At 41.3% G+C, this 24,168-nt stretch overlaps 1 protein-coding gene across 2 annotated transcripts in view; it reads left to right on the top strand.

The window, feature by feature from the left end:
* Window positions 1-23,881, top strand: part of LOC311264838 (ephrin type-B receptor 2-like) — a 123,279-nt gene extending 99,398 nt beyond the window's left edge. Inside the window, exons 6-15 of one of the 2 annotated variants that reach the window (XM_084365981.1) lie at window positions 150-274; window positions 1,009-1,171; window positions 1,316-1,424; window positions 3,479-3,543; window positions 3,700-3,822; window positions 5,420-5,667; window positions 5,822-6,037; window positions 6,471-6,620; window positions 23,367-23,560; window positions 23,673-23,881. In XM_084365981.1, the coding sequence (XP_084222107.1) occupies window positions 150-274; window positions 1,009-1,171; window positions 1,316-1,424; window positions 3,479-3,543; window positions 3,700-3,822; window positions 5,420-5,667; window positions 5,822-6,037; window positions 6,471-6,620; window positions 23,367-23,560; window positions 23,673-23,847 (1,568 nt within the window). In that variant the 3' untranslated portion in view covers window positions 23,848-23,881. Of the gene's footprint in view, window positions 1-149; window positions 275-1,008; window positions 1,172-1,315; window positions 1,425-3,475; window positions 3,544-3,699; window positions 3,823-5,419; window positions 5,668-5,821; window positions 6,038-6,470; window positions 6,621-23,366; window positions 23,561-23,672 lie in introns of both variants that reach the window. The other variant, XM_084365980.1, reaches the window with a different exon arrangement.
* Window positions 23,882-24,168: the final 287 nt, after the last annotated feature.

The following is a 24,168-nucleotide window of genomic DNA, read 5'->3' as shown; positions in this document are numbered from 1 at the left end:
TGGCATATGTATTTTATATGCATAATTTGTTGAGTGATCGGGGGGAGGTCTACTAGTTTGAGTTTCAGTCATAGTTTTAGTACTAGTTTCAATAGAGTGTCAGTATTTTCTACAGCCTCCAACTTCACTTCCTCTTTTTTTGTTTTCAGCACCATCAGCAGTGTCCATCATCCACCAGGTCAGCAGAACCCCGAACAGCATCACCCTGTCCTGGTCCCAGCCTGATCAGCCCAATGGAGTTATCCTGGACTATGAACTGCAGTACTATGAGAAGGTACGTCAGTGCTGTTGATAAGTAAGTCCCTTCCACATAGCTCTATGTATCTTTGCAGGAGATTCCCTCTACTAACATAACCTTACCTGTGTGTGATGTGTCATTATTTTTAAAATCTTGTAGTGTGTGCAGGTTTAAGATTAGAGAGAAGAAAACCTGTGGAGTTTCTCCTTATGTGTGTGACACAACCCAATTTCAGAATCTGTTAGGATTTTAAATGCCTTTCAGTGTGAAGCCATGCCACCGCTGCCACACAGAGCGCCGTTCGGTGTTTTTTCAAACTGTATTAATATTGTAGTGTATCCAGATCAATGGTTCTTGAGAATGCGTCAGACATACAGAGAGAAAGAGATTTATTCTTTTATAGTTAAATATTAGACACCTGGCAGGAAGACCATGCATTATTGGTCTTATCATTGTCTCAATGCTCTATGTGCATATAAAAACAGAGAAAATGAACTTGTCTTCCACAGTTGCAGTGGTGTTTCTGCTCTGTAATTACAGAGTACGTCTGTAAGTACGATAACAAAACATGTAGAAATGAGGCGTAATCAAAAAGAACGACTTTCTCAACCTTTCCCACAATGGTTCACATAGACATCATGACTCCTGATTTGACAGTGACAATCGTACTACTCTAGTGACTTATTTATACTTTCGGGAATCGCCTCAAACAGCATTTGTCTGATTATTGTTTTGATTATTAATTGGGATTTCTCATGCATGTGTTTCAGAACCAGGCAGAATGGAACTCATCTCTAACAAGGAGTAGGACCAACACGGCAGTCATACGTGGCTTGAAGCCTGGAACTATCTACGTCTTTCAAGTTCGTGCTCGGACTGTTGCTGGATTTGGACGTTTTAGTGGCAAAATGTACTTCCAAACCATGACTGAAGGTCAGCGTGATAATCAAATTTACCGGCCAACAAATTTGCTCATTTGTTTTCTTTGGGGGAATTCCTAAAAGGAAATCCAGCCATGGATCAAATCAGTATTTAAAAAAATTAGTAACATCTCTTGGTTTGTCCCTTGACTTGTAGAGGAATATAACTCCAGTATCGAGGAGAAGCTCCCCCTCATCATTGGTTCAGCTGCTGCAGGAGTAATCTTCATCATTGCCATCTCTGTCTTCATAGCTGTCTGCCGCAGGTGAGCCAGTAACAGGCCATGAAATGATTTAATTAGAATGTTGTTTACCTTAAAGCGTCAAACCACCATGTACTGTTATCCTTTAATGATGGCTTATTTCCTTTGCTAGCTGTTGATTTATCTACAGTAAACTAAACCACTTACAGTAATGATTGCACCAAAAAAACACAACAATTAGCTAAAAGAACCTAAAAGGAGCAAAGGAGACAGTGACAATTGGTTCATCGCTGCAAACAACCCCTGTCAATGAGTTACTGATAAAATTGAATTACTGATGAGTGGAGAGCTGAATGAGCCACCAGGGGCAGGTAATGTTGAAATACTGTGGCTTGCATGGTGACAAAACACCTGGCAACATTTATCTTGCGTTGCTTTTGTCTTCCATTATCAAACATTATAGGCTTTAGGTGGCAACTGCTTTCACTAATGTTTCCACTGGGTCCTCACTCCCCCAACTATAACGTGCACCAAAGCCACACCTTGAAAGGGAGCATCGATTGATCTGTTTTCTTACAGTACAAAGCCTCAGAAATAGTATAGAATATAGAATGCTGGAAGAAGCAATGTGTATGATATGGCTAGATTTTTAGTTTTAAACATTCAAAAAATGAACTAACATTATTAACAGAATGTGAAGAAACAACAGCGTTGACATTATGTCAATGTCAGGCCTGGACTTAGAAGAAGGACTCAGAAGCAGAGTTAACGAACAACCAAGCTTTTATTTTGAAGGATCGTCTTCTTAACTCTTTAGACAGCGTGATAAACAAATAGGCTATGAAAACCTTCTATGACTATCCTAGACGAACAAGAAACACAGAACAAAAGAAACAAACCAAAACCTGAAACAAAAGGTCACTCCAAAAGGGAGGAAAAAGTAATAAACTGATCTTCTCAACTCTACGGAGGAATAACTATAAAAAGGTACAAAGAAAAGCGCTCCAAATGGAGGAAAAACAAAGACAGGCTTTAAACTTAACTGCACTGCTCACTGGCTAGAAAAACTGTACAAAAGGAAAATCACTCCAAAAGGGAGGAACAAAACATGGCTATGAAATACTATACTTCTCTTTAAATGACATAGGGAAAAACTTTACAAAAGAAAATCACTCTACTAAGGAGGAAAAAGAGATAATTCAAAATACCAAACGTGATCGAAGTTACTTGACGAGGCTGTGGACGTGGGGCTTGAGGCGCAATGACAAACGACACTCTGGCACAAGACAAAGGGAGACACAGACTATAAGACACATGAGGTTGATGGGGAACAGGTGGAAACAATCAGGGATCAGGGGAGACGTCAGACCGGTGACACAAGAGGAAGGGCAAGTGACCTGAAACGAGAGGAGAGTTACTTTTCAAAATAAAACATAAAATTCACGAGACAAAAACCCATGACGAGACATCCCTCACCGCGGTGTGACAGTCAAAGACGTATATGTACTGTGCTACAGAGATATCTACTGAAGTTAGCATGCTAATCTGCTTGCCTCAGCCTGTTTCATAATAACACTTTGAACCTCAAGAGAAGAGTTTCAGCTTGGATTCATTATATTTCACAAGCTCTCTTAGCTTTTACTGAAATAAATTAATAAAATAAACTTTAAAAATGTCCAGAAAGGAAATAATCTTGCATCTATTTTCCTTACCAAACTACATTTTATATTACATAAGTACGACCGAACATTAATTCAAACGTAATTAACGTTAAGACTTAGGACCAGCTTAATTACCACATTGTAAACCATACATCGTTCGAACTGGACATAAACAAAATAAAACTCACTAACACAGGCTTTGTTTGTCTTTCCACAATCATCCCTGGTTTGGTTGAAATAAACCCTCAATTCACAGAGTAAGTCGTGAAAATATTCTGCTCTAACGCTGTTTTCACCTGCTGCTGATGTCTGACCCTCTCACTCCTCTGCACCTCTTCACGCCTCTTCTGTCCTCACCTGCCATGTCTTCTCATCCCCAGAGTCATAGTCAGAGTGACGCAGTTCATGACGATGGATATGCTGACATGTAAGCCTCTGTGTGTTTGTCCCCAGCAGGAGAAGTTCAGACAGACCAGAATCAGATTACACAGACAAACTCCAACATTATACCAGTGGTCACAGTAAGTAACACTTTACTGCACAGTTATAAGTATGTCATCAGACTGGCTTGGTTTGGTTTGGCACAGTATTTAAACAATGCAGGACTTTTTCACACTATGTTTTCATGTTTGGGTTTTTGTGTATATAGCCGTTGCTCTTCCATCTCTTTGTTGAAGTGTCACCAGGAATGAAGATCTACATCGACCCCTTCACATATGAAGACCCAAATGAAGCAGTCAGAGAGTTTGCCAAGGAGATTGACATTTCTTTTGTTAAGATTGAACAAGTTATTGGTGCAGGTGAGAGACAACAGTGCATGAAATATGACATGATGTCAGGTATCAGAGAAAGAAGCTGGGATTTCAAAAGGGGGGTTGATCCTGGGATTATTTGGACTCTTTATTAGAGCTCTGAGGATACTCAATGCTGACTACATCAGGCCATGCCTTGCCATATCCATGCAAATGTCATATTACTGTCTAACAAGATAAAAACTTTATGTATCATTCCTGTTCCAGACCTGCCAACCTTGAAGAAATTTTATGAGAACACCAACCCAATTATTTTGACACTTCCTGTTTAACGGATGTATTTTATTTTGAAAGGGTTTGGTAAACGGAAAAGGAGCAAATGGACAATAAATTGATTGAGGAAGGTAAACAAGCATCACATGGATATAAGGAAATTCACGGATAAAGGACAATAACTACGGTGTTGAACTAAACTACAAGAGTGATTTATTAGCCCGGCTGAAAGTGGCAACGAGGTAAAGGCTTATGGTACATTTATGTTTGTGTTGAGATTTAAGTTCGTTTTATGTAAAGTAAAGCTAAATGGCATAGGCTAATTATAGATGTATGGACTAATGGCTTTTCATTTGTTTTTATTTTAACTCTTACATTGTTGTTGTTGTTGTTGTTGGTCATAAAGAATCGCTTCGAGGAATAAAATATTTAAGACCACCTCCAGTAAAATCTTCCTTAATTTTAACTGGCACTACACTACTATTTGCAACACACACACACAGTAACTCTGACGAGTGGTTAACAACACCGTCGGGTAAACTCAACGTCTTAATTTTACCTTTTCAATGCTGTTTGCATTGGCTGAGATCTATAGGGATGCAGGTGATTAGCAGTGACATCAAGCGGGCGAAGAGGGATCGGCTATCCGGCCACCCTGGCTTGCTTGAGGTACTGAATTGAATTGAACGTGCAAAGCATTTGGCTCGGAGGGGCAGGTGGGCTGGGGTGTTAAAATGTAGCGCTCTGATTGGCCAAAAGCTTTTCACTCCACTTACACGCAGATTGTTGTGGCTCAGCGGCAGAATCAACTTCATAGATTGAACTTGCATAGAAATTGAAACCGGCGAACTGCGAGATGCAACAAAATGCGTACGGGGAGAGCGGTTACACCCCGCTTTTCCGAAAATAGACTTCCATTCATCATAATGGCGTGGTTTCCCATTTTTTCTAAAGACCCCGCTATTCTGAAAAGGCTATTGTGGAACCCCTGACACTAACCCTAACCCTAACCATATTGGGAAGTAATTGGAAGGTGAAAGTCGGATTTGGAACAGCGGTGTGTCGGAGTGGGGTGTGTCGGAATGGAGGGGTTTCGCAATGGAGGTGTTTCGGAACATCAAGCTGTTCCCGTGGAGAGCAGCAATTCGTAAGCGTACTTAAGGGTCAAAATGCGTGCCGAGTACGAAAAATGCGTGCATGTTGCAGGTCTGCTGTTCAGGCTATGACATAGAAAACTTTCATAGTGATACTACCTGTCTACTTTAATTTTAATTTGGGCCTAAAGAAAAAAGCAGTGACTACAATGTTTATGTTGCGACATGTGATAGTTAAACTGTGCTTTTTTACAATAACATTGACCTTACACTGACAGGAGAGTTTGGGGAGGTGTGTAGTGGAAACCTCCGGCAGCCTGGGAAGAGAGAGATCCTGGTAGCCATTAAGACATTGAAGGTGGGCTACACTGAACGTCAAAGGCGAGACTTCTTGAGTGAGGCATCCATCATGGGCCAGTTTGACCATCCCAACATCATCCACCTGGAGGGGGTTGTGACCAAAAGCAGTCCTGTGATGATCATCACTGAATTCATGGAGAACGGATCCCTGGACTCCTTCCTCAGGGTAAAGGAGACACACTTATCAATGACAAAATTGCCTTTTGTAGGAATTTGTTTCCTATAGGATGCTTGTATTACAGCACAAACAAGGTTCAGTCATCATTCATTCATCAAAAAAAACAAACAAACATTAATTTTCTGGGGTTTTTTTCCTGAAGCAAAATGATGGGCAGTTCACGGTGATCCAGCTGGTGGGAATGCTTCGAGGCATAGCAGCAGGAATGAAGTACCTGTGTGACATGAACTACGTCCATCGGGACTTGGCAGCTAGGAACATCCTGGTCAATAGCAACTTGGTGTGCAAAGTGTCGGATTTTGGCTTGTCACGCTTCCTTGAGGATGATACTTCAGACCCCACCTACACCAGCGCTCTGGTGAGTCTTCATCAGAGACTACAGGGGCTATTCCCAATGTCTCTTATGCTACCACTAGAACTCCTCCGAAAAAGTGCAAACACATCCGTCTAATAACTGCTGAGAGAACTCATCGGCAAAGGGACTAAGGGATGAAATTGACCTTTTTTATGAATGAGATCCTGTCTTTGAATGAATTTGCAGTGTCAGTGAATGTGAACTATAATATTGAATTCATAAATAGAAGCATGACAAGGAATTGGATTGGATTGGATTAGCACATTTAGATAAATTAAATCAAATTATAAATTACATATTAATTAAATTACTCAAGGCAAAACAGGAAATGGAACAAAGGAAAAAATGGCTGGCCAACAGGTTAATACATTTTCTAAACGCATCAGAAATGTAACATCTTCCTGTCCACTGTTGACTTCCACACTTGTGTTTCCAGGGAGGGAAGATTCCCATCCGATGGACAGCTCCCGAGGCCATTCAATACAGGAAGTTCACCTCCTCCAGTGATTGCTGGAGCTATGGCATAGTCATGTGGGAGGTGATGTCGTATGGAGAGAGGCCCTACTGGGACATGAGCAATCAAGATGTGAGTAGAGTCCTGTAGAAAAGCTGGAATTGATTTCTTGTATATCTTATATCTTACATATCACAGAGCTGTCATCGAAAGGTCATGACCCCATGTTTGAATGATTTGCTCTGATTCAAAATTCAAATTTAGAATAAGCTTTTAAGCACCTGTCTGTATGTATATGTATTTATGTTTACAAAATTTTCATTTCATCACTTAATTTTTTATATATAAAATATATGAATGGACCAACAATTAAATACAGTGAAAAAATTACTTAATGTTTTAAAGGAAATGTATTTAAACTATATAATCATAATTATTATAAAATGTTAGTCATGTTTTAAAAAATACTATGTTGTCACTCTTATTTTATATCGTTTTTATTTTAGACATTAAGACATTTACAATGATTTCTTAAAATAAATGTTTATGACACTATCTTTCATTTTTCCCTTTATTATTAGGGCCCGAGCACTGACCAGTGCGAGGACCTATTGTATCTGTAAGGATTTTTTCCCCTTCCAAACGATCGCATATTTGTCGGCCTGAACATATCCCAAAACTCATCAAACTCAGAACATACGTCACATTTGTGTGCCGCTATTAGAATTCAACGTGATTGGGGGTGGGTGTGGCCAGGAGACTCCATAGCGCCACCTAACGTCGAAATATGTGCGCGCAAACCATTTTTGATCGTCATGAAATTCACAGGACTCATAGGTCTCATTGATTTAGCCACAAATTCGTTTTGTTGGAATTTTTGCCGCAACAGGAAGTCGACCACCTTGAATGGCATGCAGTAATTTTTCATTTTTCCGACACTGTTTAGAGGACTTTAGGATGTTTGCAGACTTACCAAATTTAACACGTAGGTTTTAGGGGTGCAACGGATCAAAAAACTCACGGTTCGGATCGTTTCTCGGATCAGAGTCACGGATCGGATCATTTTTCGGACAAATAAACATAACTTTGTCTTTCGTTTTTAAAATGAAAAGTCTAAGTATACTACTGAGTCATGATAACTATAATTTGACCTAATACTTTAATGCCATGTTTAGTCACATTATTACTTATCCATCCAAACATCCACATAATATTACTTATGGATAATTCATACTGTGACTGAACATGGCCTTAAAATATTCTGATTCATTGCATGTCCTTTCATTTTTCAGCCTAGGCTACATTAACAGTAGGTTACAGTTTAGCATCTCTATTGGCTATCTGTTGCATCTGTAGGCTCGTTCACTATTTTTCTCATTCTCTTAGCTTATTACAATTCTCACCTTTCCTCCTCTTTGCCTGATCATCCTCTGCATTTCTTGCTGCAACAAATGATAACTTGAATTGATGCAGCCTCTTACCACTACGTTGCATCTTTGCTCCGATTCATTTAATTGCCGTTCTAAAAATAGACCTGCAGTCACGTCGCGACCGTGTTTACTTTCGGTTTTAATGAAACAAAACTTAAGGAAAAAAGTACCGAGGACATGACCTCGGTGTCCTCAATGGTGGCTACGGCCCTGACCTCTTTCCTTCATCATTATATTTGACAGGGAAGCCAAAATGCTCCCATACAGGGGATTTAAATGACGCGGGGCGTTCAAGCTCCTCCGTTCCTCCGCTCGCCATGACCACGCTGCACTTAACAAGCGTGTGGATTGAACATGCGCACAACTTTTTTTTTTTCATAAATCAATCCGCGGATCACGTGTGTGCCGAACCGAAGATATTGATCCGAACGGATCACGGATCAATGATGATCCGTTGCACCACTAGTAGGATTAAACTCAGGAGTACTTTAATTTGATGCCACGACTGCCCTCAGGTGCAGCACAACAGCTCAGTAGCGCCCCCTAATGCCTTTTCCCATTTGGTACGTACAGACAAAATCCTACAAACATCAAATTTGGCAGATCCATCACCAGTCACGAACATTGATATCTGATATGGGTCTGGGCCTTTTAAGTGCAAAGATGGCACCATAGCGCCCTCACGAAGATTGAAAAGGGCTCTTAAAGTCCGTGTAAAGCAAATTCAGCCATTTTCTTCTAAACACATTAAATAGGTTATAAATGTATTTCCTTAAAACATGTAAAAAGCCATTCAACCATTTAGAATTTAATTATGGAGCTAGGCTGCCAAACTGTGTTTCAACATTTCTGTGTTCAGGATTTAATTGGCGGGTCAGAAATCATAGCCGCGTTACGTAACGCGGCTATGATTAGCATAAACCCCGCCCTGCTGCGGAAGCGGTATAAATACGTTCAGTGCATTAGCTTCAGTGGTTTTCCGCTAGCTCTGGAGTCTCGGATAGCATCGCTTATGATAGTTTGCAGTTAGCTAACCAGTCATGTCTCCTCCACGTAGCTCATGCATCTTTCCTGGATGCCACAGTGTGCAGGCCAGGGTAACGGCTCAGTTAGCCTATTTAAGTCTCCTACCGAGACAACGTAAGGAAATGGTGGATCGATGTTGTCAAGAGGAGCTACTGTGGAGAGTTCAAAATCACCACCAACAACAGTCTCTGCAGTGTCCACTTTACCCCCGATAGTTACAGCATGGCCACTGGCATTATGTGCCCGCCACCGGCATTATGTGCCCGCTACGATCTTCTCCGTCCCCGGCGTGCATCACGGCCACCGGCATTACGTGGCCGTGATGGTGGCAGCCGCTGTCGGCGGGAAGGAGAGGATCGTGGCGGGCACGTAATGCCGGTGGCCGTGATGGTAGCAGCCGCTGTCGGCGGGCACGTAATGCCGGTGGCCGTGATGGTAGCAGCCGCTGTCAGCGGGACGGGAGGATCCTCTCTGTCCCGCCGACAGCAGGTGCTCTCATCTCCGCCACCGGCATTAAGTGCCCACCAGTGTAAGTGTGTGCTTATGTTATAAATATTGTATTCGATTAATTGAATGCATTTTGCCGAAGGTGCAAATCCTGAAAGTGATTTTACATCGTGCATCCTGTCATGTCCATGTAATGCTAGCAAATGTTATTGCATTTAATCATGACATGATTTGGCCTGATTCCCTGAGCAGAGTCCATCTGACAGCACAATGATAATCCACAGGTAATATTTTATGTGCACCAATATAGCTATGACAAGGAATGATATGTAGACTGGGGTTTAAATTACAGGTAAATAAATACAAAAAACCATTCTGATGGAGACTGTGAGGAACGATGCTGAGCACTATCAGTGTCGGAGTCAGTTTCTATGGAAGAATTATCCTATCTTTATTCAAGAGCGTAGATTTTCAGTTTGAGAGCATGATTTCATTCCTTTTCAGTGACATAGCTCCTTCTCGCGCTCAGATTTATTCTCCTCGCACTCATATTTTCATATTTTCTGCTCGCACTTGGATGTCTGCTGCTTTCTTTCAAAATGTGTGCTTGAACTCAAAAATCACATGCTCGTGCTCACATTTCTTCTGCTTGCACTCAAAAATTTCGCTTGCATTCAAATATGTCCTGCGCTCGCTCAGATCTAAAGTCTGCGGGCTCAAAACTAATGTGCACGCACTCAGAACAAGCACCTCCTCTCAGGTTGAGGAGTCTGCTCAGACTCAAGGCTGTCCCTCCTTGCGCTCAAAATATTGTGTTTTACCAGCCAATAGGGGACAGCTAGAGTGTGGACCAATCAAATGACGGATGCCGCCTTGGGTGCGTTCCTTTGCACTTTTTTGAGTGCTCCGTAGGGGCGGGTATATGGTCTGTTTGTAAAACTGCTTCTCTCAAAATACACCAGTTTACCATATTAGCCAGCTATTTGAATCGTCACTTATTTAAGACGCCAGCATATTTATGTATAATTATTCTTAAGTAATCGTAAAACGAGTTATCGTAGTTTAGATTCTCTTTTTTATTCAATATTAGCGGACATATGTTATATAGTATGAATACTCACAAAACAGCATATGTGTTACGATGGCCAAGTGGTCAAGGCCAATGTCAAATTTTGCATTTTAAACCATCGGACGCCGGTTCGCATCCCGGCCGCCCCACTCTTGCTGTCTGTAATATTATTATTTTAAATTTGAATTAATAAATTACTGTTAAAGTAATAGAATACGTGTACCCAGCTGATTCTCTTATTGAAACGTTTAACAAGAGATGGTCGGTAAATAGGCTAAGCTATGTGATCAAAAAGGTTTATTACACAGCTCTATTGAATGCTGCTCTCTGATTGGTCTGGCCTTGACAGTCATCAGATCATGTCTGTGACTGGACACATGAGAGCAGCTAGGGACGGCGCTCTGATCCGCCCTGGCAACATATAGACCAACCACAGCACCGCTGTCCAGCTCCTCTCTCAGGCCGGCCTTGAAAGTGAAAGTGAAAGTTAAAACTTTACCGAGCAATCATTGTCGCTGCTGAATCATTGTGGGTGATTATTTATTATTTATTTCACTCGTAAGGCCGTGTAATAAGCAGGATAATGTATAGTTAGTCAGTTGTTATGGAGAAATGGAGTTATGGAGTTCCATACAACCTGTCGGGGTTTATTTCTCCATAACAACCTCCGAACTATACATTATCCCTTACATAATGAAAAATACGCTATGATGATAATGATTTGACGATAAAATTGGTGCGTGTAATGGGGTCAAAGCCAGGGGACGCATTACATTAAGTTAGTGTTGGTTATGCTTTCACAAGAAGAAGAGTTAGAGCGGGACTCGGAGCGAGGTACTGAGCGGGAGACGAGATGGACCAGAGCAGTCAAATACCTCAAGTTTATTGCTTAATGTTGCTACAACTCAAAACACATTGTTCATATAGTTTCAATAATAATATGACAGACAGCAAGAGTGGGGCGGCCGGGATGCGAACCGATGTCCGATGGTTTAAAATGCAAAATTTGACATTGGCCTTGACCACTGCGCCATCGTAACACTTAAATGGTGATGTGAGTATTCATACTATATAACATATGTCCGCTAATATTGAATAAAAAAGAGAATCTAAACTACGATAACTCGTTTTACGATTACTTAAGAATAATTATACATAAATATGCTGGCGTCTTAAATAAGTGACGATTCAAATAGCTGGCTAATATGGTAAACTGGTGTATTTTGAGAGAAGCAGTTTTACAAACAGACCATATACCCGCCCCTACGGAGTACTCAAAAAAGTGCAAAGAAACGCACCCAAGGCGGCATCCGTCATTTGATTGGTCCATACTCTAGCTGTCCCCTATTGGCTGGTGAAACAATATTTTGAGCGCAAGGAGGGACAAATCAAATCAAATCAAATTTTATTTGTATAGCCCAAATTCACAAATCACAGTTTGCCTCAGAGGGCTTTACAATCTGTACAGAGACGACACCCTCTGTCCTTCGACCCTCGATTCGAGTGAGGAAAAACTTGCCCCAAAAAAAGGCCCTTTTAACAGGGAAAAAATGCGGAAGAAACCTCAGGGAGAGCCACAGAGGAGGGATCCCTCTCCCAGGACGGACAGACGTGCAATAGATGTCGCATGTACAGAGCAGATCAACGAGATCACAATGTATTCAATTATAAGCGATGGTTGACAGGAGTGAAAGTACACAAAGATGTATTACAGCGATAATGATGAAATGCACATGGAAATGTGATTACTAGTGATAACAGTAGTAATGATCAATGGCAAGGATGGTGTGTAGCAATGCAGTACGATAATAGTAGTGGAACGTATGTAACAGAGATGTGACTAATATTAGCGACAGTAGTGGTGGGTGTCAGGCAGGGTCATGGCAGTAGGTGCATCCACGATCAGGCAGGGCCATAGCAGTAGGCGCATCCACGATCAGGCAGGGCCATAACGGTGGGCCGATCCACGATCAGGCAGGGCCATAGCAGTGGGCGCATCCACGATCCATGACCCGGGCGCGGCCAGGATCCAAGGGAGCCTGTAGGACTAGAAAGCACAAGGACTCCGGGGAAGAAGCAAGTCAGTGACATGCAGAGATGGGGCATGTATACAGGCATAATGTATACAGATGGAGAGGAGAGGAGAGGAGAGGGGAGGAGAGAGAAGCTCAGTGTGTCATTGTCCCCCGGACTAGGCCTATAGCAGCATAACTAAGAGCTGGTCTAAGACAGGCCTGGGCCTGTCCTGGACCAGCCCTAACTATAAGCTCTATCGAAGAGGAAGGTCTTAAGTCTACTCTTAAAGGTAGAGAGGGTGTCCGCCTCCCGGACCAAAACAGGAAGATGGTTCCACAGAAGAGGAGCTTGATAACTGAAGGCTCTGGCTCCCATTCTACTTTTGGAGACTTTAGGAACTACAAGTAATCCTGCGTTCTGGGAGCATAATGCTCTAGTTGGGTGATAGGGTAATATGAGCTCCTGGAGATATGATGGTGCCTGACCATTAACAGCTTTGTAAGTGAGGAGAAGGATTTTAAACTCTATTCTTGATTTTACAGGGAGCCAGTGCAGAGAGGCCAGTACAGGAGTAATGTGATCTCTTTTCTTAGTTCCTGTCAGTACACGTGCTGCAGCATTCTGGACCAGCTGGAGACTCTTTAGAGACTTGTTAGGGCAGCCTGATAATAGAGAATTACAATAGTCCAGTCTGGAAGTAACAAATGCATGGACTAGCTTTTCTGCGTCTTTTTGAGACAGGATGGGCCTGATTTTTGCAATGTTACGTAGATGAAAAAATGCAGACCTTGAAATTTGTTTTATGTGGGAGTTGAAGGACATATCTTGATCAAAGATAACTCCCAGATTCCTGACGGTGGTGCTGGAGGCCAAGTTAATGCCATCCAAACTCGCTATATCATTAGATAATGCATCTCTAAGGTGTTTAGGACCAAGTACTATAACTTCGGTTTTATCTGAGTTTAACAGCAGAAAATTGCAGGTCATCCAGGTCTTAATGTCCTTGAGACATGCATGGAGTTTAGTAAGCTGATTAGTTTCATTTGGCTTTATTGATAGGTATAACTGTGTATCATCTGCATAACAATGAAAGTTTATGGAGTGTTTCCGAATTACAGCCTTGAGTCTGAGCAGACTCCTCAACCTGAGAGGAGGTGCTTGTTCTGAGTGCGTGCACATTAGTTTTGAGCACACAGACTTTAGATCTGAGCGAGCGCAGGACATATTTGAATGCAAGCGAAATTTTTGAGTGCAAGCAGAAGAAATCTGAGCACGAGCATGTGATTTTTGAGTTCAAGCACACATTTTGAAAGAAAGCAGCAGACATCCAAGTGCGAGCAGAAAATGGCCGCGTTTCCCAGATTCGATCGTTCTTAAGGACTTAAGAAGGCTCTTAAGAAGGGTTCGGCTAAGAAGGAGCGCTAAGATACGGGTGTTTCCCAGATGCGTTCTTAACTGCCTTCTTAGGAGAACCTTAAGATCAAGCCAAAGAAGCTTCTGAAGAAGCTCTTAGTGGGAGCTGTCCACCGCGCTGCTGCTGTGCTGAATCAATCGATGCCAGGCAGATCGATCACCCACCTCTTTATCAGCGCATAAGTGTGTGTGTGTGTGTGTGTGTGTGTGTGTGTGTGCGCTGTCAGACCGGGCTGTCCAGGCAAAGAGATCCAACGGCCGTTGGATCTCCGCACGAGGCAGCCGGTACTTTGCCTGGACAGCCCGGTCTGACAGCACGTCCAGTGGGGAGAAGTGCTGACGCACGTATGCATTTATGTAAACCGTCTGGCTTCGCGCACGGCGACGCTGTTGGTTCGCAGGGAGGATGTGCTGTATTGCAGCCGTGGTTTCTCACACGCGCGGACTTTGGCAACACAGAGTAGCAGGTGAAGCCTCTCTGGATGAGGTTCAGCTGAGTTTAATACATCTGTTCCCTTGATATCTGTGAAATGCCACAGGGTTGTTGTTTTTTTTATGTGTAGTACTATAAACTCATATATGCAGATGTTGCGGAAAACTTAAACGTGTAATTCAATAAAAAGGTTTTTTTTCATCTATTATTTTCTATTTTTTTTTCTTGCGCCAGTGGTCCGCAGCTATGAGCGCATTTCAACACTGAGCATTGTTTTATTATTTCGCAAAGTGGAGGATATAAATTTCCCTGACGCGCTTGATCACTGAGCATTTGGTCGCTAAGAAGGCTGTTAAGAGTGGGTCAGCTCGATCTTACATTTCCTTCTTAGTGAAAGATCTTCTTAAGCTAAGAGCGACTCTGGGAAACACATCCTTCTTTCACAGCGTTCTTAAGAGCGCTCCTAAGAAGATCTTAGCACTTAAGAGCTTCTTAACGAATCTGGGAAACGCGGCCAATATGAGTGCGAGGAGAATAAATCTGAGCGTGAGAAGGAGCTATGTCACTGAAAAGGAATGAAATCATGCTCTCAAACTGAAAATCTACGCTCTTGAATAAAGGTAGGATAATTCTTCCATAAGTTTCTGGCTCTGATGGCTCAAACAGGTAGGGCTGGGTCCTTCAGACGATGCTGCTAGCACTAGCTTCCATTGTTGCTAGGCTGCGTCCTTGTGCAGTACACAGAGGGCTCCTCTCCCGCGCGTGGGCGTGGTTTCAGTGCCTCTAACTGAGGCGCCCCCAGCATTTCACAGCAGAGAGAAGTGCTTGTTTTTCTATGATTTTGAGACCTAATTTTACATACTTAGCAATTTTTTTAATCTTTCAAATTTGGCTCAGTGGTCAATGATACATGTTACTGTGGTGTGGCAAACTCATAACACAATTTTTTTGCTGCTTTACACGCACTTTAAGCTTGAAACCCCACCTCCTACATGCACATACATGAACGAAATTCGGTATGCATATGTACCATGACCAGACGCACAAAACAAGAATCAACACCCATACCCTCAGTCCAACAGGAAGTCCGCCATTTTTATTCAAAGTTCAGATTTCGCCGCCATTTTGACTTGTTTCCCGCCTCGTACTTTAACGAACTCATCCTACAGATTTAACACCACAGACTTCACATTCACTCAGGATCATCTTCAGACCTTCAAGATGAAAAGCTATCAAAAGCTTTTACCTCCGTTGTACCTGGTGGGCGTGGCAGTGCGGTCAATTTCAATCCTTCGCCATAAAGCAGGAAGTCCTTATAACTTACATTTTATAATGTTATAACATACAACATACAATTTCCCATCTACACCAAATTGGTCACACATGTAGAGGGGTTCGGCCTGAATACGTCTATGCATCAATACTGTGTTAAGTAAAAAGATGGCTCTATAGTACCCCCTGGAATATTTCTAACTTGAAGCCCCGCTTCCTACATTCACATACATGAACGCAATTCGGTATGCATATCATGACCAGACGCACAAAATACCTCCAGGCACCGAAACCCTCAGTCCAACAGGAAGTCGGCCATTTTCATTCAAAGTTGATTCTTCACCATAAAGCAGGAAGTCCTTAGAACTTGAACATACAATTTCCCATCTACACCAAATTGCTCACACATGTAAAGGGGTTCGCCCTGAATACGTCTATGCATCAATACTGTGTCATATCTATAGTGCCCCCTAACTCCAGGTCATGTGAATAACAACTTTCCCCGATCTTCATGAAATTTGCAGGACTCATAGGTTTCATCGATTTAGACAGGAATTAATTTTGTGGAATTTCTCACCCCAACAGGAAGTCGGCCATCTTGGATTGCGTGCGGACATTTTCTTTTTTCAAACATACAATTTCCCATCTACACCAAATTCGTCACACATGGAGAGGAGTTCGCCCTGATTACGACCATGCATCAATACTGTGTCATATCCATAGCACCACCCACTGGACACAAGAAGTCACTGCAAATTTCACTGTTGTGTTTTAGGTGACATGTACCCTATTTAGGTAGGATGCAGGGCCGTAGCCACCATTGAGGACACCGAGGTCATGTCCTCGGTACTTTTTTCCTTAAGTTTCGTTTCATTAAAACTGAAAGTAAACACGGTCGCGACGTGACTGCAGGTCTATTTTTAGAACGGCAATTAAATGAATCGGAGCAAAGATGCAGCGTGGTGGTAAGAGGCTGCATCAATCCAAGTTATCATTTGTTGCAGCAAGAAAGGCAGAGGATGATCAGGCAAAGAGGAGGAAAGGTGAGAATTGTAATAAGCTGAGAATGAGAAAAATAGCGAACGAGCCTACAGATGCAACAGATAGCCAATAGAGATGCTAAGAAGCCTGAGCAGGATCTCCACTCTCTCTCTCGTTCTCTCTCTTTCTCTCACTCTCTCTCTTTCTCTCTGTCTCAAATTCAAATTCGCTTTATTGGCATGAATGTTACGAGAACTATGTTGCCAAAGCATCAAGAATCAAAGAAACAAAACAAATACAACTCACAGAATCAAATATATACAAATAAAATAAAAAAATAAATAATAAAATAAAATAAAAAAGTATATATGCATTTATACTGTATACCCCGTGTGTGTGTGTGCTGATGAAGTGCTGTCTCTCTCTTATACACAGATTGGGTGTCATTAGGCAGCTACAAGTTGTTATATATAATGAAAAATATATATATACAGTTCATATGAAATGATGATGATAATAATAATAATACATAAAATAAAGAAATGAAAAACAACAACAACAATATTATATCATAGCAATAATGGTTGTGTCTGTCTCTCTCTCTCTCTCTCTGTCTCTCTCTCACTCACTCACTCACTCACTCAATCACTCACCATAGCCTATACCAAACACTTCATGTATACAGTCACAGATCATCTTAGTTGTAGTTTTTTGTGAGGCAGCAACACCACACACACACACACACACACACACTCAAATACTTCAGTTATAGTTTTATATATATTTATTTTACGATTACAGCAACGCATTCATACAAAGACACACTAAAATAAATGTTTCATCAGCAACATGGTACTGTGTGTTTGTTTTGTTTTTTCCGGGGGGGGGGGGGGGGGGGGGGGTCCTGCCGAATGTTGACCTCAGTATTTCAAAAATCCTGGCTACGGCCCTGGTAGGATGCACGCGCCTCCGACGGCGCCACAACCCGACATACGTGGGTCAAGGGCCCGTTCATCACTGCTTGCAGTTTTAATTATTATTATTCATCCACGACTTTAGGCGGCTTTTTGGAGGCCTGAACATGCCCCAAAACTCACGAAACTTGGCACAGACGTCGCATCTGGTGAAAAATGTCATAATTCGACATGATTTGGGGTGGTGTGGCCAGGGGACTCCATAGCGCCACCTAACATGGGAAAATTCACGTGAAAATTATTTTTGATCGTCATTAAATTCACGGGACTCATAGTTCTCATCGATTCAGGCAGGAATTCGTTTTGTTGAAATTTTTGGCGCAACAGGAAGTCGGCCATCTTGAATGGCGTGCAGTGATTTTCATTTTTCCGGCCCTCTTAACTGATAAGATGGCTATGCATATGTATCATGACCAGACGCACAAAACAAGAATCAACACCAACCCTCAGACCAACAGGAAGTTGGCCATTTTGATTCGAAGTTAAGATTTCGCCGCCGTTTTCACACTTTTCCTTCCCGGTACTTTAACTAACTCCTCCTACAGATTTAACGCCACAGACTTCACATTCTTTTTTTCCAACAAGTGTGTTTATTAATTTTCAAAATAAATAATCACAATACAACAAAATATAATACAGGTGCAAAACAAAACTATCACAATAAGGCTCATCTTCAATGAGATAAACATCACAGGGCAGTAGCATGTGTTAATTTGCACAGTCCAAAACGTAAATAATCCGTCAACTCCCTTAGAGAAAAGCATTTCAAATAAAAAATAAAAAGAGCGAAAAACAAACAAACAAACAGACGTATAATAAATACATGGTAATTTCGTTTGTTGATGGTTTACATACAGGGGGAACATGCCTCCAGTGCTTTCCTCCCCTCTAAGAACACCATAAAAGATCTCCACATATTGTCAAAAATTAGATATTTACCCTTTAACGTGAAGGGGCCAGGGGCTCATTGCCAACACAAACAGAAGGGGTGAAAGAGGACAACCTTGGCGTGTGCCTCTTAGAAGATTAAAGGGTTTGGATATACTATCATTCGTTAATACAGATGCTACCGAGTTATTATATAAGACTTTAATCCAATTAGAAAAATAATGACCAAAGCCAAAACGCTTTTTCTGCGTCTAACGAGAGCACTGCTGTATCTGGATGTTCTGTCTTTGCGTAAACAATATTGAAAACCCTGCGGACACAGTGGAAAGCTTGCCGTCCCCTAACAAACCCATTTTGGTCTGGATCAGAGAGAAAAGGCAGGTACTTCTCAAGCCTTCGTGCCAGTACTTTGGCAATTATTTTAACGTCAGAATTAATCAATGAAATTGGTCGATAAGAATCACATTTTGTTGCTGATTTTCCAGGCTTCAGTATCAAAATTATAAGTGCGTTGCACATGGATGGTGGAAGTTTGCCGGAATTGAAGCTTTCCATAAACACATCTAACAGTGGAGATAGTAACTTATTCTTAAAGATTTTATAGATGTCAATAGGTAGCCCATCTGGGCAAGGAGCCTTTCCCCCTTTCATTTTGTCAATTGCTTCAGATATTTAAGCTGATGTGATAGGGGAATCTAAATCAGCTTTAGCTTCCTCACTAAGTGAGGGGAGCGTTAACTGATCAAAAAAATAGTATAGTATAGCTGTGTGTAACATGATTCAAAAAGTGTATTAATTATTTGAGGGTCTGATATTTTATCTCCATTAGCAGGGAAAATCTCTGTGATAGTTCTTGCATTTTGTTCTGTTTTTAAGCGCCAAGCAAGTAATTTCCCTGCCTTCTCTCCCTGATCGTAATAGGTCTGCTTCAGTCTAATTAATCCTGCCAGGGCTTTATTGGTGGATAACCTATTGTACTTTGCTTTTAGGATTGCTAATTTCTGTTGTTTTTCTCTACTATTGTCATCAGTTACTTCCAATTCAAGTTCCTTTATATCTCTTTCCAGCTCCAATATCTCTAGATATTGTCTATTTGATTTATTTCTTGTATATCCCATCATTTGACCCCTAATAAAAGCTTTGAAAGCCTCCCATCTTACTGAGGCAGATGTTTCTGTTGTATTTAACTCAAAATAGTCATCAATATTTTGCCCAACATAGTCAAGGAATTTGGGATTTTGTAACCACTGTGGCCTTAGGCGCCAGAGTCTTTTTCCTTTGACAGCAGTTGTAGCTGAGTAGTTAAGCAGAAGCAAAGCGTGATCGGAAATGAGAATACACTTATATATACAATCATTGACATCTGGAGCAAGTGATATGGACACGAGAAAGTAATCTATGCGACTGTATGTATTATGTGTAGCTGAATGACAAGAGTACTCTTTCTTTGTCGGATGTTTTACTCTCCAAATATCAATTAGGTTAAGCTCCTGCATAAATTGGTGAATTATCTTCCTGCTTCTTGCATGGGTTAAATCTATGCCTGAAGAGCGGTCAAATTTTGGGTCAAGGGCGCAGTTAAAATCTCCCCCGATTATTATGACACCTTGAAGAGAAGAAATTTGCAAGAAAACATTATTATAAAAGTTTGGATCATCATTGTTAGGACTGTATAAGTTCACAAGAATCAAGTCTTGGTTTATTAATGAAGCTTGTATAATAATATATCTGCCCGCTGGATCCAAAACCGTCTTTTGAATACGAAGAGGAACAGACTTATGGACAAGAACTGCAATTCCTCTGGCATATGATGAAAAAGAGCATGTGACTACTTGACCTGGCCATCTTCTCTTTAAGTGACCTGTTTCATTAGAAAGCAAATGTGTTTCTTGTAAGAAAACTATTTTGGGATGATATTGCTTGATCCTATTCATAACTTGCTTAACTTTAACTAATTTTATTAGGCCTCTAACATTCCAAGAAATGATCTGAAAGTCTAAATTCCTAGTAATATATTAATACTGTGATTATGGCATGGCCCTGCTGATACCGTTTTGCCATTACTGTGAAAAAAAAAGCACCTTACATTTAAAAAAAAAAAGAACATTAAAACACTCATTACAACACAGAATTCTTAACTTTTCCTGCCCCCTGTGATCAAGTTTACACAGAAACCCTCCCCACTTGTGGCAACCCGGCTAGGCTCACTGATCCTTCAAAAGGAGCAAGAGAGAAGGAGAGAGAAAAAAAAAAAAAAAAAACACAACAGAAAATGTACTACCTGAACTATATAGGTCAAGTGCTCCGATCCCGGTGAACATTAATCATGTCACCCATCACCCTCGTGATAAATGCGCAAGTGTAAGCATCCGAATCATGTTCACCTGTATACAGGATAAACATCAAAACAGTGTGGCAATGTTCTTAACTGTCCCTCATAAGACATAAAGATGTGTTTAATATTCTGTTTTAGCATACATAATGTTGACAGTTGTTTACCCCTCTTGCTCCTGACGAACACATTGAATGCTTCAACCTCTTCTGGTGTGTTGAACTGGTGTCGGCTGCCTTTATGAAAGATCTTCATCTTTGCGGGAAATATAAGCCCGAAGTCAAGGTGCAACTCCCGGAGTTTCAGCTTCACATCGTTGCATTGACGACGTTGTTTCTGTACCTCCACAGACAAGTCTGGAAAGAACATGACTTGGTGCTCCCGATACATTACTTTTCCTTTTTTACGAGCTGCTCTCATTACTCGGACTTTGTCTTGATAGTTAAGGAACTTCATGATGAGAGCGGGGGTCCGCTCGGGTCTTGTCGGCCGGGCAGTCGGTGGGCAAGTTCAATAACAACAGGTCTCGGAAACGTGTCCGGTCCGAAGATTTCGGGCAGCCAGGTTTGAAGGAATGCGACCGCATCTCCCCCTTAAGTTTTCTCGGGCGAGCCGATCAGCCGTAGGTTCGATCTTCGGTGTCTGTTTTTGAGGTCATCAAGTTTTAGTCTGAGCTCTTGAACTTTCTTTTGAAGCGACTTTTCCTTGCCAGTTAGCCCTGAAATGTCGTCTTCAGCTTTGCTAATGCGGGACTCTGCCGTGGTTAGCCTCTCAGAAAAAGCACCAATTGCTTCTTTTATCTCTTGGTTAGACGAGACGACTTCACGCAGTTGAATAGAAAAGTCCGCTCTCATTACACGAATGGCAGCCAAAATATTAGCACCGTCGTCTTGGTGAGCCACATTAGCATCCTCCAAAACCACCTTGTTGTCCACCAAGGCGTGGTCCATGCTAGCGTCGTAGTCTACATCGTCACCCGTTGCCGTTGTAATCGGGTTATTTTGTTTCTTTCTTGGCATTTTTTGTTCAAAATATGAACAAGAAGCTTTTGTAGAACTAGCTGAGTTGGTTGAGGGTCGACTTGACAAAATGGAAGTGCGAAAAGAGCACACAGGATCGGAGCCTAGAAACCTGCAGCTGCTCAGGCAGACACCATAACCGGAAGCCACAGACTTCACATTCACTTAGGATCATCCTCAGACCTCGAAGATGAAAGTTATCAAAAGCTTTTGCCTCCGTTACACCTTGAGGGCGTGGCAGTGTGGTCAATTTTGATCCGTCGCCATAAGCAGGTAGTCATTATAACTTCAACATACAATTTCCTATCTACACCAAATTTCTTACACATGTAGAGGGGTTTGGCCTGAATACGGTATCAATACTGTGTCATATCTATAGCACCCTCTTATGCCGGGTCATGTGAGCAACAACATTCTCCAATCTTCATGAAATTTGCAGGACTCATAGGTCTCATCGATTTACACAGGACTTCTTTTTGTGGAACCCCAACACGAAGTCGGCCATCTTGGATTGCGTGCGGCCATTTTCTTTTTTCCAACATACAATTTCCCATCTACACCAAATTCATCACACATGGAGAGGAGTTCGCCCTGAATACGACTATGCATCAATATTGTGTCATATCCATAGTGCCACCCACTGGACACAGGAACGCACTGCAAATTTCACTGTTGTCTTTTGGGTGACATGTATCCTATTTAGGTGGGATGCGCGCACCTTCCAACGGCACCGCGGCCCGACATACGTGGGTCGAGGGCCCGTTCATCACTGCTTGCAGTTTTAATTTCACTTATTTCACTTTCACAGTTATTCACTATTTGACTAAAAATTTAATTAAAATTGCAAAATTAAATAAATTAAATAAAAAATGTTTTAAATCAATTGGATCAAGTTACATGTTGAATTTAATTCAATTCAAAATTCTGCTTAAGAAAATTATGTAAAATAAATTCAATTCAATTAAACATTAAATCCAGTTTAAATTTGAATCTAATTAAATATCATACTTTATTAAAAATGTAATTAAAATAAACCAGAATGAATCAGAATTTAATGAAAACTGAAATTAACCATAAATGAAATAAAATAAAATATTCTTGTTCATGTTATATTATTCATGAAATAATAGATATTCCAGCTATGACTAAATAAAGGGTGATATTCTATCGAATAGCGCTGTCAAAAATCAAAAGGTATACTTTCCAACAGCTACAACTCTGTAGTCTTTACAAATGGTATCCAATTATCATCAAGTGAAGATGTGTTATTGGTCCTGCCCTTATATTGTGGACACCAGGTTAACTCTAAAGGAATATGTTGAACATAGAGACTGTTTGCATGCAAAACTTTTGCTAGCCCTGTTCTGTCCCCAGACATTTCCCAAAATGTCCATTTTGCCTGATATCAAAGGATATATGGCACAAGCTAAAATGTGATTTATCTCAAATGCCCACAATCAAACATTGGTTTCATTCCATCTGTGGTTTATTGCGTGTCCTATCTGTTGAGTGTAGTTTTGTACTGAATCAGGTTCTAGTCAGGTTCAGAGACTAAAATCAGTTTGTCAATTCTTGTAGGTTATCAATGCCATAGAGCAGGACTACAGGCTGCCGCCCCCCATGGATTGTCCTAGTGCACTGCATCAGCTGATGCTCGACTGCTGGCAGAAAGACCGCAACAACCGGCCCAAATTCAGCCAGATTGTCAGCACCCTGGACAAGATGATCCGCAACCCTAACAGCCTCAAGGCCACAACACCACTGTCATCAAGGTATGGCAGAAATGACTTCCATCACCTCAAAATGTGAATGACCTTGACCCCTCACAAATCAACTTTCTCACAGGCTTTTATGCTCTCCTTTTGTCTTCTTTCCTTCCAACAGTGTTCACTTACCTCTGCTTGATCGCAGCGCTCCAGACTTCTCCTCTTTCAGCACAGTGGATGAGTGGCTGGATGCCATTAAGATGGGCCAGTACAAGGAAAACTTTGCCAACGAAGGCTTTACCAGCTTTGATGTGGTGTCTCAAATGACCATGGAGTATGTCAAATGCTTTTGATATAGCCACACTATTAAGAAGAAAGATTATACAAAGAGAGATATGGTGATAATACTGATCATCATGGTTTTCATCGCTAGTTAATTGTGGTTTAAACCAGGGTTTCTGATGTGTAATCGAAAAAGAATACCTAATAACTATTTATCTTCAAATTATAGAATGACATTCCTATATGTAAGAAAAGTTGATTTTTGAGTCTCATCCCTAACTCATCAAATAATGAAACATTGGGATGGTGGCCAAACCTGACCTACAATCCCAAAGCATCAGTATTTGATGAGCTGGGATGAGACTCAAAAATCAACTTTTCTAATAAATAAG

Source organism: Pagrus pagrus, assembly GCF_965226575.1.
Source record: "Pagrus pagrus genome assembly, chromosome: 11".
In the NCBI taxonomy this organism is placed as follows: domain Eukaryota; kingdom Metazoa; phylum Chordata; class Actinopteri; order Spariformes; family Sparidae; genus Pagrus; species Pagrus pagrus.
This window is presented reverse-complemented; position numbering and strand designations above follow the sequence as displayed.